The sequence below is a fragment of the Hippoglossus stenolepis genome, chromosome 9, assembly GCF_022539355.2.
Source record: "Hippoglossus stenolepis isolate QCI-W04-F060 chromosome 9, HSTE1.2, whole genome shotgun sequence".
Classification (NCBI taxonomy): Eukaryota; Metazoa; Chordata; class Actinopteri; order Pleuronectiformes; family Pleuronectidae; genus Hippoglossus; species Hippoglossus stenolepis.
The window spans coordinates 2,798,762-2,817,569 of NC_061491.1; the positions used below are offsets into that span (position 1 = coordinate 2,798,762).

Consider the following 18,808-nt stretch of genomic DNA (forward strand, 5'->3'; position numbering starts at 1 on the left):
GTGCAAAGAAAAAAGTACTTTCCTGTAATTGAGCAAGCATATAAAAAGAGGAATCAACCCCAGCACCCAGTTGCACAGATAAACGTCAACAGAAAGTGAAATTACCAAGTAAGACATGAACTGAGGCTGCACCGCTAAGTGTACAGAAAAACAGTCAAAATAGTAGTAAGACACTCTTCCATTACACTATAAGTCTCGATCATTAACCACCCCATTAAGGTTTGGTCAACAGTATATATAAGTCAGGTACATTTGAACAGGTGGGTCTGACACTGCCACTTGTCTCTGGAGGAGGTATGAAGCTTTACAGATGATCATTTTTTTCCTTTCACTGTATCTCATTGTTTGTATGGTATTGTTGAGGCATTTGTCTGATACAGCTGTGTCTGTTCTGTGTGCTTCTGTCTCATTTCAGAAAGGAGTCATGAGTCGCAGTGTGTCGTGGCTGCAAACTACATTGACAGTAAGTACATGATTTTATTCTGGAAAATGTATTTTGAGTCAGTATGCTCTCAGTGAACTTATTACAAACTGTTTTGTTTACATATGAATTGCTTTGTGTGATTGTGATTATTGTGATTAATGTATTTGGACACTAGCCAAGACTTAGATGTCCAAGATAGAAGGTCATGTCATATGTCAGGGGATCATGGGGTTGAATTATGTGCAGTATATGTTTAGACAGAGTCGATGTTAACAATTATATGCTTTGGATAAAAGCCCCTTACAGGACAGGACAGGTCTCATCAAGTAGTGGTTAACGTACAAATATCAGCAGCGCTGTGCTCATTCTTCAATAACTGTTCATTCCAAGTGTATCAGATCATGTCAGCCAAAATCAGAAATCAGTCACAGGAGACACACTCACAGCACAATGATTACCTTACATTGGTTCTTTAACCACATGAAATATGTTTACTTTGATCAGTTAAAGATAGGGTTGGTAATCTCTGGCAAGAGCAGGCTACACTTTGAAAATATGCAACTGATACATTCCCCTTCAATCGTCCTTTCATCAAAGCTACGCCATAAAACATATGAACCTGCACTGACTGACTACTACTAGAATCCAACGATTCTTTGACTCACAATGCTAAATTTCTTGACTATAAACTCTGCCAGCGTTGTATGTCTGTCTGGCTTGTGAAGACTCTGGTCATGTGCAGTAAGAGCACGGGTAGGCTGGTTGTTAGTGACAGACAGACACGCCCACCAATCACTCATTTGGTCCAAATGATTATCCTGTGAGGCAGCCACAGACACTAGCTTCTGTCTAAAATCTTTTTTTATTTTATTTTATTGATGACTGTCGGGATGTGAAGAGGATTTCAACAAATAAAATGGAACGTTTTTCAGAAACAAATTTCGAGCCCTACCTTTAACTATTGTTAAAGCCACACATTTACTATGATAAATACTCCTAATGTTATATTGTAACTACATTAGATATTGCTATTGTCTTACTCTAAATCAGGGTTCTAAAGTGGGAGGTCCCTAATTTCTAGACAATATGGATCATGTCCGGGTAAGGACCCAGATCTACAGCCAAAACAGAAGGTTATGATTTAAAACCTGACGGGGCGCTTCTATTTGTAACCGGCGCAGCTTTTGTTGTCTTTACGGTAGTGGTTTAGCGGATGAGGAAACGCAGACCAATTGCAGAGAAACAGATGAGTGAGACGGAGAAAGGGAGAGAAATAGACGAAGTGGGGGAGTGGGATATAAGAGGGGAAGAAAGTGATTCTAAAACTGTTCAATTGTTAAGATGTGTTGAGATTTATCATCTGTAAAATTGGTTGAGACTTTTGAGTCAAGATGTGAAACAGAAAAAGGGAAATTCAAGCTTTTGCCCTTTATTTTATTTTTCTGGCTAAGCCCTTTATTTTGAACATGCACAATTTTCTACATTTTATTTATTTTTCTTTATTTTGAAATGCAACTACTTTTATTTAGTTAATGAGAGAACATTATACATATTCGCAATCATACATATATGTTCAGTTCTATGTTACGTGACAATAAATATTGTCCAAAAGTTTTGAATCGTGACTGAATTCATTTGATTTGACAGTCAGGTATTTAGTACATGCAGATGTTGAGAACTACTAGGCTACTTAAATATATATCACACTAAATAGTTAGACATTATGATCTTCCGGACCTTTGCTTCAAGAAATTTTCTCTAACTGGACCTCTTTAAATTTTAGTTGAATACCCCTGCCCTAGGGGGTCGCGAGACACAGAGGGGGGGTCGCGAGATGCCGTCCAAAAAACAAATACAATTTTAAAATAATTTAAAATGGAATATTTAACCCATTATTGTATAAATATATACATAAATATGAGTTGACATTAGAATAAAACCATGCAATTAAAACATTTCCATCAGTTTTTTCCTTTTTCTTTGTTGACCCTTGAGGTTATTACGACACGGATTAGCTTAACGAGCGAGAGTTGCAAGGCCAAAAGAAAGTCCTAACTAAACAGACAGACAATCCCAGCCGAAGCTCAAAGGGCATCATATGATGTGGCATATTTAATTGCACAGGCAAAAAAGCCACACACAATCGGCGAAACGTTAATTAAACCCGCTGCTGTAGATAAATCAGCCCGTGATCTGGAATCAGTGCCGCTGTCTAACGGGACTATTGCCCGGCGCATCACCGACATGGCCCAGGACAAGAAGTGCCAGCTGGTGGATAGAGTTAAGAAAGGGAAATATGCTTACAGTGAGATGAATCCACAGATATATCAAACTCTGCTCAGCTGCTTGTTTTCATCAGATACAGCTTTGACGGAAAACGTAATGCTGCTCTTGCCTGCGCTGGAGTGGACGTGCACAGGTGTGATGGCTTCTACAAAACCAAAAGAAGAGGGATCATCTTCGAAAACTGTATTGGTGTGTAGGGACAGGCTGGAGCGATGCTACTGGGGAAAAAAGAAAGGACTGAAAGCGAGAGTTCATAAGTGGCGCCGCACGTAAATTCTCTAAAACTGTATTATTCACAGATAATCTCTGCAAGCAAACACTTGAACCAGAGCTTAAACATGTTCTCGACATTGCGATACAAATGGTCAACTACATAAAACAATGTCCACTCAATATCAGACTGTTCTGCGGGGAAATGCTGAGCTGCCTGTATGAACTGGGCTGCGTGGGACGAGGTGCGCATATTTCTGATGGAGAGATGGATCCCAGCTCGCTGACCCACCTCAATGACCCTGACTGGTTAACAAGGCTGGCGTACTTGTGCGAAAAGACTTTCTCAGCCCTGACATACATAAAAGAATAAATACAGATCGCAGCTAAACGTGGAGAATGATCTCCTAGTGGCTGTTCCAAAATAGTTTATGATGAACTTGCTCTGCTCCATGCATATTGCCCACCTATCTCATTAGTGAGTTTAAGAAATGAAAGTAATGTTTAGGCTAAAATAAATAACTCTAAAGTTTTTGCACATGGCAGCAATAAGGTGTCTGCTGCTCGTTTTGCATACAGACGCGCACATACATCACCTGCGCACTTTTTTATACTTACAGTATATGCTCACTCAGCCCTGCTGTTTATACAGGGAGTTTTCCTGTATTCTGGTTATATTCTATTTCTTAAATTGCAAAAATAATAATGTCATGGCTGTAAGGCTGTTGTTCTTTTGTGTTGTATTAATGCCCGTGTTTGCATAGGCCTAATAGTGCGTGTGCGTGGCTGTGCGCAACATTATATACCACATCCAGGGGAGGTGGGGGTCGCCAGTCTCTGGTACCGTTATTTTGGGGGTCGCCGGCTGAAAAGTTTGGGAACCCCTGCTCTAAATACATGAAATACTTATACTGTGATATTTTAACCACATAAATTATATTTACTTTAATATTTTACCTATGTTTAGGACCTTAACTGTGATATTTAGTTACATTAAACACTGTTATTGTGTTCATCAAACTACATTAAATACTTTATCGTAATATTTTCACTCCATAAAATACTGTCTATTTTAGCAACATTAAATACCTTTACTCTAATATTCTAAGAAAATCTTGTACCATTACTGTCATATTTTAACTACATTAAATACATTCACTTTGATCATTTAAGTAGATTAAATATTATTATTGCCAAACATTAAATAAACTTTTATTGTCATTTAAAAATATATATATTTTTACTTTACAAAATACTTTTATTGTCATATTTTAGCTTCATTAAATTATTTTACTGTGATATTCTAACCACATGAAATACTTTTGCTGTTCTTTTTTAACTACATAAAGGAGCTTACTTATCTCATCATACTTAAATTGGCAAAGCAGGATTGTCATACTGCAGCTACATCAAATACATTTACTTTGAATGGTTAACTGCATGCAATGATTTTGCTTGATACTTGATAAGCACATTAAACACTAATACAGTGGTTCTTAAACTACATCAAGTATTTTACTATCATATGATAACTATATCAAATATCTTGACTGTCATAATGTAACTGTAAATAAATATTTTTACTGCTATCCTACTTGTAGGATACTTGCGTATTTAATCATAGTCTGAGTACGATTTTTAAAGTAGTTATATTTTACTAAATAAAGGATTTTACTGAATAAAAGATGTCCCTAACCCTAACCCTAACCCAGAAGGCGTGACTCTTGGCTGGGTCCATATTTTAACTGCAGTATCAGTATCAAGTGTGAAGAATAAATACAACTCTCTTCCATTTTGATATTACACTGAGGGAGAATGGGTTTGCAGGCATTAACACACAGTTCATATGAATACACTAAACACAACCAGCATCAATCAATTGCTGCAGGCATAAAAATTAACACTAAATATACAATAGATATGAAATCATCACAAAAAAACAAAACGTACCTACAATATTTAAAACAGCAGCAGATGAAGCCACAAATAAAAACATTGTTAGTGTCGTGTTGGTCGAGATGATTCTGACCCAGCAGGTCTCCCTTAGTCAATGTCCTCAGGAAGTTTGACTGTGTAACAGTAAACTTTTACGGTACATTTTATCCTCATGTTACTTCTATATCTGTATTTGTTTTCTTGACCATGATACTTTTATTACCGGTCCGTTGTGGTGAATGTTTGACTGTTGGTCCTGATGCACTGCTACCATCTACTGGTGCAATCGGTAGGGACGGTGAAGAGGACAATCTGAGCTTGACACTCAGTTTATAAAGCTTTTCTGATCATAGTAGTGCAGATGTTTCTTTGTTGTATGAACGCTAACCAGTCCTCAGGGGTGGCACTGGATCTAGCCCTGGACATGGCTTTTCTGCTGGCAGACTGTATCTGTTTTAAATAAGACATTTGAAGGGGGCGTGTCCGCTAGCAATAACACTCAAATGGGAAAACTTTTCCAATCTCTTGGCTGGATTAGAAATGGAGAATATTCTTAAAAATGAATGATAAAGGGAAGTCGCCTTTTGTAAGAGTGCTCGAGCGTTGCACGCTTCACCATTATTAACGAAAGTACCTGTTTTTAACTCTGTTTGGAATGGGCTGTGTACTTGGTCTGCCCTCGTCATTAGTGAGTCCTCCTCAAACATGATCCTGTTACTTTTAATGTTTGTGTGCTGGATGGCTTGTATAGCTTTTATACAGTCTATGGGACAGAGGAAGTTAAAAAAATGTGTGTTCATCCTACCTGGTTTATCTGCAAGGAAGATTTGATAGTCAATGTTTTTCAAAAAATGAAACTGGAATGGTTTGAAATGGTGAAATGGTTTTAGAATGATGAAAAAATTATCAAATAATCTGGTAGCAATTTAGGACCCACAATTTATCCCATTTGCCAACTGCTGCTGGAATTGGATCTGAGGACTTGTGTGTGACACGTTCAACTCGTCCTCAGACTCAGGCCCATTGCCCTGTCCCCACTGGACTGCCACAGTGCACTGGTCACTCAGTTTATTACATTTTTATTGAAATTGAACATAATGTGTCTGCATAAATTCGACACTGCCTTCCCTAGGACAATAAATAATACATACCAAGTGTGAAGTTGATAAGATGAATGGTTTGTAGATATACATTCCATATCTGACAGACAGGCAGACGCTTGTAGAATTAGAAGGTAGATAATAGTCATTAAGTTCAATTTTGTATAAAATACTTATTGGTAGTCATTAAATTGTATGTGTTTGTGTATTTCTTTTATCTTTCAGGACTTATCTGGTCACACTTCATTGCTTAGCTACTGAGAAATTAATAAAAATGGGGAACGTACTCATCAGAGAGCACGGGTGCAGCCTGAGATGCTGTGTATGTGATAAAGTCTTGCCTCCGTGCCATTCTTTCGACTTATTTGTACCAAGATACTCTCCATGGCCAACATGTTCATGTCTTCAATGGAGGCGAATACTACAGACCAGTCGGTTATAATCTATACCATTGCCAACATTGTTTTGAAAAGAAAATTGAAGAAGAGGAACAAAGGAATAGAGAGGAGGAGAGGAGGAGAGAAGAAGAGAGAAAGAGAGAGGAGCAGAGAAAAGAAGAGGAGAGAAAGAGAGAGCATCAGAGACAAGAAGAGGAGAGACAGAGGGAGGAGCAGAGAAAAGAAGAGGAGAGAAAGAGAGAGCATCAGAGACAAGAAGAGGAGAGACAGAGAGAGGAGCAGAGAAAAGAAGAGGAGAGAAAGAGAGAGCATCAGAGACAAGAAAAGGAGAGAAAGAGAGAGGAGCAGAGAAAAGAAGAGGAGAGAAAGAGAAAGGCTCAAGAGGCTGAAAAGAGGAGACAAGAAGAACTGAATCAAAGGCTTGAGGAATCACAAAGGCAAGCGGAAGAGCATGAAGAGAGCACCATAAAAGAGGAACTTGTGTCCAAGCGACGCGTTCTAATAAGCCATCTGGATGAGTTTGATGCAAAGTACATATCTGATTATGATGATCTTCTGGAAACTCTTTCATCAAATGCAGCATCCCGGTGTCAGACCTCAGTCTGGTTCAGCTGAGTGCTGACCAGCTGGGCAGCATCCTGTCAGCCCTGACAAACCTCTGTTTGATGAATGGATCAGTGTTCCTCCATCTCTGAGCACTCTGCAGCATGCCCAGGTGTTAATCACAGAGCTGTGCCCCTGTCCTGAGACATTCTGAGGAGCTCTGGAAGGGCATCTCCAATCATGTGCAGTCCCTGGTGAGCTACATCAGCCAATCAGCATGCAATGTCTCTGAGAGTTTCCTGCTGACTCAAGCCCTGTACCTGAACCTGATGCACTTCTTCACTGACCCTGGCAGCTGTGATGCAGCTTTCATAGCTAAAACAATGGGCTGAGCAGGACTCACAGCTGAAGATCTCTTTCTTTATAGAATTCTTGGCACACTCACAACATCACTACAGAGTGCAGTTGGAAGAGCATCCACGTTCATTTTGAAGATGGAGATCCAGTGCTTGGAGCTTCTCCTATCCACACTCACACATCTAAATGGCAAGGAGAGACATGTAGGATTCAATGAAATACCTCAGAATTGTGCAAACAAACAAATGACACCAACTGAGGCAGTGACTCTACTCAAAGTGCTGTCAGAGAAATATAAAGAGGATGCTCCCATCACTGAAGTGTCTACATTAGTACAAGTGTATGACCTATCACCAGAGTGGACAGATGACTCCGGACACTCCCTCACCTGGGCTCTGGACGTCCTGGCCCTGAGAGATTCCTACTGACTTCTGTAAGACTCTCAGAAAACAAGATGAGAGCAGTCTAGATTCAGCCTAGCAGAATTAAAAGCACTCAATAACTTAGATGATTCTGTTGTCACCATGATGAAAACATGGCCAATGGTGTCTCAAATATTCAGAAATGCCCCAAAAGGTGAACCTTTATGAGAGATTCCTTTAAAAGTGGAACCTGACTGCAAATGAAACTAAAAACTCACTCTCTCAGCTGTGCAAAGCAGTGTCTGGACACCAAAGGCTGGTGGCCAACAGTGCTGCAGATGCTGGGAGGTGGTGTGTGCTGGTGCTGACTGGAGAAGACCGCAACACTAGATTGGTTGGTGTGGGAGTTGGGCCCATGTGTCACAGCCATGTTTGCAGCCACAAAAGTCCTGATGGGAAAGAAAGTGGACATTGTGTTGAGCTCTAACATTCATCACTCAATCAAACTAAAGAGTGGTCTGACTTTCTACAAGCACTCAGATTTCTACTCAACACAAACTTGAGGAAAGATAACACATCATTATGGTTGTCTATGAAGCCGACATTGTGTATGGCGCTAAATGGATGACTTTGTGTCTGATTACCTTCAATGGCTTGAAGGAATGGAAGGGAGCCCTCTCCTTAGTCGTGATTTCTCATTGAAGAGAGATGCCTCATGCTTTTCCTATAATCTGGAACTCTCAGTGCTCAAGGAAAATGATGCTTTTGGTGTTTGCTGCAGAGACTCTGCAAGCCTTAAGGGTACTTTTACAGTGAGGAGATGGAAACTGAGAGACAGATTTATCAAGGCTCTTCAGGTCCTCCATTCTCACCTTAACAAACGCATTGCAGATGAAGACAGTAAAGTCAGCAGCCATTTCACAAAAATGCACTGGAAAAGATTTGCCTTCAATAAGGTCTACATCCTGTCCATTCTTGAGAAACTCCTCCAAGAGTTTAGTGGAGAAACGGAATGTGAGAAACAAGGGTGTCCCTGGTTGGCAACTTGTGTTTGAGATTCTTTTTTCTCATGCAGGGCAATTCCATGGTGTCAAATCTACAGCACAAAAAGATGGTCACCAGAGGAAGTTGTAGCCCTCCTTTTTGTAACATTAACTGGACCACCATCACGATAAAGACTGTATTTCTATCATGAAGATTTTACATCTGATAGAAACATATCAAGTGTCTTCTAGGTGGACAGATGAGAAGAATCAGTTCTCCTTGAGCTCTTGAGCATGGCTTGATACTAAGAGCATGCAGCATTTGAAAGAGGCTTGAAGATGAGGAAATAAAAGCCTCGGGTGTCTTTTTGATGAAATACGGCAGATGAAAACATTGACGAAAAACCCTGGAGAAATCTTATTCTATAGTAAAGGGGGTTCAAACATGATTAAATCTGGTGAAATCAAAAACACACTAATCTAAAGCAAGCTAATAGTTGAGTCATAATAAACACAGAAGACTTGCAGGAGATCCTGGCAGTCTTATGCAATGCTGTACACGTTGAAGAAAAAGTGGTGGCCCAGAGCCACTCAGATGACAAGCTGGTGCTTCTTGGCCTTGTCTGACACTGGAAAGCTTCTGAGATGGGAACTGGAGAGGGTGTCATCCGTCATAGCAATGTTTGCAGCGCTGCGTGGTATTCCGGGGAGAAAAGGTTGATGTGGTGTCCAGTCATCTGTGTTATGTCAAAGAGATGCAAGAATGGACAAACTTAAGCAAGTACTTTGACATCACGGCTGACACAAACACAAACAAGACTAAAGATGAAGATAGAAAAAATGCTACCAGAAGGACGTGGGTCTATGGAACAATTGAAACCTTTGCTGCAGATCACCTTCGCCAGATATTTGAGATGAAGGATGGGAGAACAGATCGCAGCTATCAGTGTATCATCATCGATGAAGTGGACTCACTGCTGTTGGATCAGGGAGTGCAGCTGACATATTCTCCAGCCCCATGGTCTCCATGCAGCACCTGAACGTTATCCTGGCCATGATCTGGGGCCATGCCAGCCAGTATGGCTTCTTGTCCACAGGACATCACATTCGTACAGGGTCCCCCCTTCTTCATTCTACAAGAGCATATTTGACCAATTGACATGGATGGAATAAATGACCCCATGGACGCTTTCTTTACATATTGCTGAAGAGTCAGGATTGTGCATATGACGATACAGAGTGAAATCACAATAGCGAAAAGATGAACTTCAGGAAACTGAAAATGTGAGTCAGGATGACGGATAGATTTTTTCCAAAGATTGAGCAGTATGTCCCCTATGGTTTCACTGTGTACACGTTAGATGATAATGGATTGCCTTCTTAGAAAGGCTACACTGCATAACAACCCAGACATTCCAGAACTTACATTTCTTGTTTTGGGATGATGGCTTGTGTTCTGCCTTTATGATTCTGAGGAAGTTCTTGCCAATCCCATCACAGAATTCATCTTAGGAAAGATTCAGTACACCTCATGCACCAAACAATACAGGGAAAATCAGCATCCCTGATTCTTGAAAAAATCTGATAGAGAGTAAATTGCCAGTTTGGGCTCAGAATGCCTTTCTGGCAAAGAGACTGGAGGCAAGGACGAGAGTATGTTGTGGAAAATGACTGTGTCTGAACCCACACTACAGATCCACGGGCATTAGAACTAAATAAGAAAACAAGTGACGGCCTGCAGCAGTTTGTTGAGATCAAACACCAAATCAAATGAGCACGATTTCAACAGTGACCAACTTTATCTCTAACCTTTCCTTTTGAAAATACAATGGGAAAATATAAGGATCACGGGACACTGGGGAGTGAAACTGACATGCTGTTTTGGCATGGATCTATATCCCAATCTTCAGCCTGTAAAATGCCAACTTTCAACCGGAGGAAATTATTTGAGTCAAGGGCAATTCGGGAGACTTAGCCAAGAGTGAAATCTAAATTACCTATGTGGTTATGGATCAAATTTGCCCAAATTCATACAGAGAGGGGAGGAGCAGCCTTGGTGATCTGTGAAACTATTACCAAAGCCAAAGAGCTCTATGAAAACGCTAAAAAGTGTCATCCCAGGTCAATCATTCTACAGCCGGAGGACAAATACAGTTTGAGCAAAATAGATAAGAAACTGATCCTGGGATGTCATTGCTGCCACAAACCTGGCTGGGCGTGGTAATCACATCAAAGTGTCTGAAAAGGTGAACAAAATGGGGATTATTTGTGGTCCTTTTCCTTCCTTTCTGAGAACACAAGAGTGGAACTCCAGGCATTTTGGCCGAATCCGCACGCAAGGGTAAACCTGATCTGCACAGATAATCATGACCACTGATCATCTATGGTGGAGTCCCTCAAGATGTCTTCTGGAGTGAGGCAAAGGAAACAAGGAATAGACTTGCAGCAGAAAGGACAAAATGACATGATGGCTGATGTAACTGAGATGAAACTGCGGAGGACCTTTCGCAGAGTACTGCAAGACCCTCCACCGGAATTTACAGGAACACCGATGGAGATGAGCAAAGAGTTGTTGTTGCTGGCCATGAATGAGGTTCTGGGGATTTGGTTGCAAACTAAATCAGAGGAAATTGACAACTTAAAAAGAAATGAATTGGAAAAGAGCTTGAAAGCTGATTTGTCCCCCTTTGCACAAAGTCTGTCTCAAAGTCAGACTTCACCATGCCCAGCATTTACTACTACATCAAGTTTGGGAATCTTGCACTCGCGAAAAAATGGGATGTCAAAGAAGCTATTTGAAAGCAATGGGACAAGATGAAAGTTGGGCTGCCATAGCTTTTACAATCATGCATACTGCTCTATAAAACAGCAGAAGGGAGATTACCTGACTAATGGCCAGCAATGATCTCAAGAAAGCACAGGAGTCTCTGAAGTACCAATGAGGAATGCTTGGTTGCCTGCAGTTTGTAAAAATATCCTCTGCTGAATTAAAAGCTGTGAACAACCAACCAGCCTTGAAAATCAGTTAACAACTGCGACCTTGTTCAGCTACTTGATAAAACATTAGTGAGGCTATCGAGAAGCTGAAGGAAATAAAGACAAAGGAAGGGATGCAACAATCCAAGAAATTACGATGTTCTCCTGGTGTCACACAGATGAAGATCTCCAATAGAGGTCATAATCTGTACAGTAAACTGGAATATGTGTTTTCCTCAGGAAGAGCAGCCTCTGCCCCCATGGGAAGCTCTGCTGGTAGTTCTGTCTCGAATTCTGCAGATTGTTGGAGGGGCACTGCTCACTGCCTTTACGTTTGGAGCATTAGCTCAAGTCGGCATGGGGCTGATCGTTGAGGGAATATCAGACTGCATCACTGGCATTGAGTCCATGATTACAGGAGAATTCAGTTGGCAATCATGGGGTATAGAAAAAGCAATATCTATTGGTATTTCTCTCATTGGGTTTGGGGTTGAAAGCTGATTACAAAGGGCTTCAAAGCTGCTAAAATGTTGGTCAAGGGACTAGGAAAAACTAAGTCATTACCAAAAGTTTTTCCAAAACAGGTTAAAGAAGGCCTTAGCATTGTTACAAAGACAAACATGAAGAATGGTGAAACAAACAGCAAAGAAAATGGCAGAAGAAATCATTAGGCTATGCATTTAAAGGCAGAAGATGCTGTATTGCAAGAAATACTGAAAGGCATTAAGAATGAGATGACAAAGGATATTGCAAATGATGTAAAACCAACATGGAAAAAGGATCCTTTGGCTGATTGGGTAGACTCTATTTTGCTCTCTCACCTTGAGGATGAAAACAAACAAGTCTGATCTCCTGCAGGATAAGAACAGAAAGAGCAAACTTCTGGGTATTTTCAAGCAGATAAGCAAAACAGCCTTACAGCCATTCTACGCTGACCGAATGGCAGAACAAGCTGAACTCATCCATCGCCAAGGTGATTGACAGTGCAGCATCAGAGGCCACAAACACTTGCAGTTCTGAAAGTCATTCATGCATTCATGGCCTCACTGGCAGCAGATGCCACCAGTGCAGTGCTCAGGCTTTCGCTGCTTTTCCAACCTTCACAAAGAGCTGAATACATTTAAAGAGAATAACAAATTGACAGAGAAAGTGAACGAAATGATCTGTCTGTTTCAGAAATGAAGATCCTGAAAGACTTCACAGGATTTAGTCAACGAACCAGTGCTTTATTAGCAGATGCTTTGGTGGTATGTTCCACCAAAAGTTCTCCAGTCACTTTGTTTCAATGCCGAGGCCAAGTGAAAATATCATAAGTGGTTATAAGAACTGGCTGAAGAGTGAAAACAGAGGACAAACTCAGGGCTGACAAAACAACAGATACATCTCATACATGTCAGTAGACATGAATTCAAAACGTGAAACAGACAAAGCCTGGTAAACGCTCAGAGTCTCATGCTGAAAAGATCAAGGACTCCTCGACAGCCACTACTATTCTTGATATCAGAGTCCTATCAGAAACCACTGGCACTAAGGTTGTCATCCTAACACAGGACAATATGGCAGCCACTAAAAATGGGCAGGAGCTGAGCCCGAGCACCAAATCTGCCAGTCAAAACAGTGACACTGATTTACACACCAAAGAGTTCACAACACCTGAGACGTGCCATTATGATGTCCATCAATAATAAGACGGTGAAAGTAATTCAGCAAAGAAAGAGCAGCCTTGTTTCATGCTTTGGCACAAGGCATGAAACCAAAGGCCACCAAAGAAGAGAGATTGCCTGGAAGCAGGCTGCCCGATCTTGGAGGCCTTCGACACTCTAGTGAAACACTGGATCGATGGGAGCCTTTCATCAAGTACAAAGAGAGGATTGATGAAATCAGAGGGAGGGGACTGGTATATGGCAAAGGAAGCTGACTAAAAAAGACAGTAAAAGAAAACAAAAAGGTGATCAAGGATGGAAAAGTGAAAAAGTACAACGACTGGGTAAAACATGTAAACAGCAAGCCAAGCACTGGACAGTTCATCAAAGCAGCTCACCAACCACCAGTGAGTAGTATATCGCAAGCTGGAGAATTGAATCAGAATAGCAAATTAGCCAAAGCAATGCTTGAAGTGGCAACAAAGTCAACTGCTGAAAATTATAAAGGCCTTGGACTTCCAACTATTTATGCCAACAGAAATACAACGAGTTTCCTAGGACAAAACAACAAAACAATTCAGGAACTATTGGCTCGGCATAATCAGCCAGGATAATGTTGTGAGTGCCCTAAAACACCATTCTAGGTGCAATACCCAGATTCAAGTTCAATAGTGCAAGAACTACAGAGACTTTCAGAACAACTGAGTGAGTAAACCAGGTTTGCCATTTCAAAAAAACTTTGAGCAACATTCTAAAGATTTGGTCAACAAATGGTTCAACCATCTTCAAGACAAGGCTGTCATGACAAAGGCTGGATCTTGACACCCTAACTGCATGGATCGACAACAAGGGCTTCGAGAATCAAACTGACCCACAGAGGAAGCAAGTCTCCAAACTCCTCTAATGCAAAGGTAATAAGGGACATTTAATCTAGAGTGTTTGATAAGGGAGTCTGGTTGGGATGGTAAATGTAAAAGAGGCACGTGTTCACAGAGCAGCTTTGCATCCCATGCTGTAGCCATACCTGTGGAAGAGATTTGAAATTGGTGATCAAAGTTATGATCAGATCATAAATTTTAACTTAACTTTTAAAATGTAACCTCTCTCGACTAACCAGGCATCTGAGTGTCAGCTGAACATGCTTACTTCATTTCCTTCAAAACAGCATCAGCAACACATGCTTGAGGCCGGACTGCATGGCACACCTGAACAAATATATTACTAATGTGGCTGTAAAGATATAAAAGAGCCGATTGATATTTAGTTACTTCTATAATGATGTGCTGTGTTGTCACTATCTCAAGAGGATAGGAACATTTTCAAATAGATTCATCTTGTCTATCCTTGGTCTGCCCATTTTTAGATTATATAGGATGAGGCTGTTCTGCCATAAAGTGTGATCTTAGAAATGGTCTTCTCTTGTCTCAACCTGATCCTTATTCCATATCTTCAATGATCCGACTTCTGTCTCCCCTATTAATCTTTTTTTTTATTTGTGTCAGTGAGAACCAAAACACAATGTGACGTGAACTCTTAAGCACAACTTGGAATTTGTTTCAGTGATCAACTAAATCAAAGAAGCAATGAACACAGTGTAAGAATTCCTGGTCATGATGATTCATCTCAAATAGAGCTTGTCTCTGCTCCTTCATTCTACAAAGGGAGAGTTCAGAGAAAAAAATAAGATGATTTATTTCCAAGAGAAAATTATATAACGGCAGCAAAAATGTTCCTATATTTTTGGTATTTACTAAAATGTGTAAAAACCTGGGACAAAGATCCCACTTGGCACAAAGTGGCATAAAATGTGCAAGTTTTACTTGTTTTTGTTTATTCACTAAAAACGTGGGCACGCAAGAGAGAGAGATGACTTTACAGTGAATGGTCTACGTTATTATGGTTAGCAGTTGATCTAAGTGAAAAATGTACTTGTGTTCTTTTTACAGTGGGATATTGACACCTGACAATATGGCTGGCAAAGAAGTCAGGAAAACTACAGAGGTCTACATACCTGTCATGACGTTCGTGTAGACACCTGTCGGTATTCATTTTAAGGATGTTTTTGGGGGGTTTGGTAAATTTATATTGTTTGGGATTTAAAGCTATATCTTATCATAGATTGGAATTTAGTATTCACATGAAAATGTAAGAGTTGCAACTTGCTATATAACCCAAAGATTACAGCAAGCATATCTTATCCTATGTATTTCACATGTGTTTTAGATAGCCTGTTTTAAAGTATGTCTGAAAAAGTGAATTCCATGGTAAAATATTTTGTCTTCCATTGGTTATTCAGATCGCTACAACAATCATACATGCCATCAAGAAATCTAGATGTGTAATCAGAGAAATCCTAAATGCTGTTCTGCGATTGGATAAGTGTATTTCAGGCTAAGTTGTGTTTATTGTTGCTTATGTCACATTTAAAATGGGATTTTTTAGACTTTTAACTTTGATTGTATTAACTTTAAAATGATTTAACAGACTTAAACCATATAAGTGAAACACAAGAGATGCTCTGTGGCTTTCTGTAGTATCCACATGATTGATGCAAGAATGCTAAGCTGTTGTTAAACTGAAGAGCATTCATCTATTCCAATGTGATCCTCAACTAAAAGGAATTTTCTTTATTTTCTTTCATTTTATTTGTATGTGTTAATTTGGGGGTTTATGAAGGTGTGGTGGGTGTGGGTGAGGTGTTTGGTTGTTGAACTGTAAGTATGTATGTTCAGATATATGGTATATATACACTGTCTGACATCTATCACACTTCTGATATACTTGCACTTCCTGTGCAAAAGTATATTTGAGATTTATAGGTACTGCATACCTGGACATTCTAATAATCCCAACCTTAATCTTAATTGTCTATTCCTTTATAGAGTGTTCAGTCGTATATTCTTTTGGTTTGTCAGTGCTGTGAAAATCTCAAAATAAATCAGAATATCAACAACATAAGTATTGGTGTTTATTTCAGCAAAGGTTCCATCTGTACAGCTGCTTAAGGCAACCTGAAATAAAATGACCTGTCTTATAGAATTCCAAATATAGTCATGTGCATTATACATACCATGAAAAATTACTGTACTACAAACCCATAATGTTTGCATTGCAAACTACCAATGTCCATTATATAAAGCACCTTCCACAGACAATAGTCACAGAGTGCTTCACAATGAAAGAGAGCAAATCAGATAGAAACAAATAAAGAAACTAAAATAAGAAATAGCTGATAAAATATACATGAGGAGCACTTTGTTTTGCCTCCTTCTACAATGAACTCCTTGTGACAAACATCTGCAGAAGTTATTCTTAACATGTATTCTAACACAACATTACAGGAGAATGGTTATTCGGCACATTTGTGTACATGTTGATAGCTTCGAGTTGGTTGATGAAACAGAAGGACTGCTGCCACAAAAGGATGGTCTTTACTGAAATGAGATGATCTTCTTCCTACCCTGCCTCCAGTCAGAGAGATAGTCAGTTACATCATCCAGTAGCTACACTAAACTTTCCCACAGTGAAGTCTGCTCAGCAGAAAAGAATAAAGCTAAATACAATTCAATCATTCAAATGGAGCCAGAGTGGTGTTTACTGTCAGTCACTGTGTTGTTAGCTAACAGTAACAATAAGCAGTTAAAACAAGTGCTGTATCCACACTAAACCAGCATCCTTCTGGGCAACTGAAAACAGCACAAGGCATTAGGCGTCATAGATGTATGCAGGGGGTGCAGTAAATGGTAAATGTTTTGTATTTATATAGCGCTTAGCTGATGACCACTCAAAGCTCTTTACAGTACAGTTTTATGGCCCACCATTCACACATTCATACAGTGCATCTATTAGCAGCACTTTTTTGTTCTATGAGGGGCACTGGGTTCAGCATCTTGCCTGCTGACACTTCGCATGCAGATGGGGAAGACTGGAGATTGAACTGCCGACCTTGGTTGGAGGACGACTGCTCTACCCCTCAGCCACAGTCAGCGCCATAGTAGTTGGGGGCAGGTTAGCCCACCACAACAGATGATGACAGCGGGTGAAGGAAGGAATCGCTTAGGCTCCTCAGTGCCAAAGTTAAACAACTGGAGAGAGATATATCGTGAAATAGCTCCGTGGTGAAATTCAATACACTGACATTGAAAACAACAGTTAGATTTAGCTTTATTCATACTGAATCTCATCAAACCATCTCATCACTTCATCAGTTCTACTGGAATTAAATAATCAAGTCAATGTCAGCAATGTCAGCGAGATGGATCAACATCACTGGAGCAGGTGGTATTCAAGCGAAAGCCACGACTGTCCCTGTGCCTAAGTCTGCTACTTCTACTCTATAATATATATTATGTGTCATGTCTGTGGATGTACAAGAGTGCAACACAAAGCACATGAAGGAAAATCGAAACTGTAAGATGTGAGGAATAGGTGTAATGCTAATCTATGCATGTTCTTAGTATGCGCGTTGATGCATGGGTGTGTGTGTGTGTGTGTGTGTGTGTGTGTGTGTGTGTGTGTGTGTGTGTGTGTGTGTGTGTGTGTGTGTGTGTTTAAGCACTGTACAGTTGACTGTCACATGTTAATATCCTGCTGTAATGGCAGCTTTAAAGCAGATACGTATCAGTGACAGAGAGGGAAAAAGGCGATGAGGAAGGTTGGAGGTGAGAAACAATGGTGAGCAAGATGACATGACACTTAATATCAATACAGCTGTTGATGTTGTGTAAAATATGGATGCACATGCTGCGTGGGAAAACCTGAGAAGAGGACTTTACTCGCTTAGTCTGATACTGTGATGATTTTCGGCATGTGTTTTTCTGATAAAGAAACCACAAAAAATCGACAATAACAACCCAACAATAAGTATTGTGTATGTCACAGTCTGATTTATCTTAGTACTCTGTACAACAGAGTATAAGTTATTGTCTGATTAAAACCTACAAAGACACACAAACACACCAGAAATGCCAGAAATGCTCACTAGAGCTCTGGATATGTATTAAATCACCACTAAAAATAGTCCCGAACAAATGTCCAGCTTTTTAATACGGAAACTACTTCTGCACAGGAGTCAATGCACAGGAAATGGATACTAAATAATGCAAAATAAATGATGAAAGCACGACAATGTAACATTCACCTCATCCCAAAAAAACCTGACTATAACTACAAGCAAAACCATACATAACTAAACTGAGTTGAAAACTACTAAAAATGGGAGATTCTCTCTTTGGAAGGTATGAAGAAAAGGCAGGCCTGAAATTATATAATTAAATTATTATCTGATCCAGTAGAAACAGCTGCAACATCAGCAGAACCTGTTTCTTTCCAACATGGGTTTCTTCACCTCCAGCTTAGAAACCCCAGCCCCCACATCTTGTCAGTCATCATGACTGCATGCACAGCACAATAACTCTACAGAATGTGAAAACCTTCACTTTTTAATTCATTGCCTCACATTTCTGCATCCCCTGCCTGTGTCATCTGTTGACCTCTCATGATATTCAGACTGTTGACGACCAACAAAGCTTCTGTTTCCCCTGCAAAACGCATAGCTGAGCAGCTCAGAGCGAGGGAACCTGTGCAGATCA

General features: G+C 40.1%; 1 protein-coding gene across 1 annotated transcript in view; it reads left to right on the top strand.

The window, feature by feature from the left end:
• Positions 1 to 13,831, top strand: part of LOC118115535 — a 28,361-nt gene extending 14,530 nt beyond the window's left edge. Inside the window, exon 2 of the mRNA XM_047341244.1 lies at positions 13,669 to 13,831. Coding sequence (XP_047197200.1) covers positions 13,669 to 13,831 — 163 coding nt within the window. The remainder of the gene's footprint in view (positions 1 to 13,668) is intronic.
• Positions 13,832 to 18,808: the final 4,977 nt, after the last annotated feature.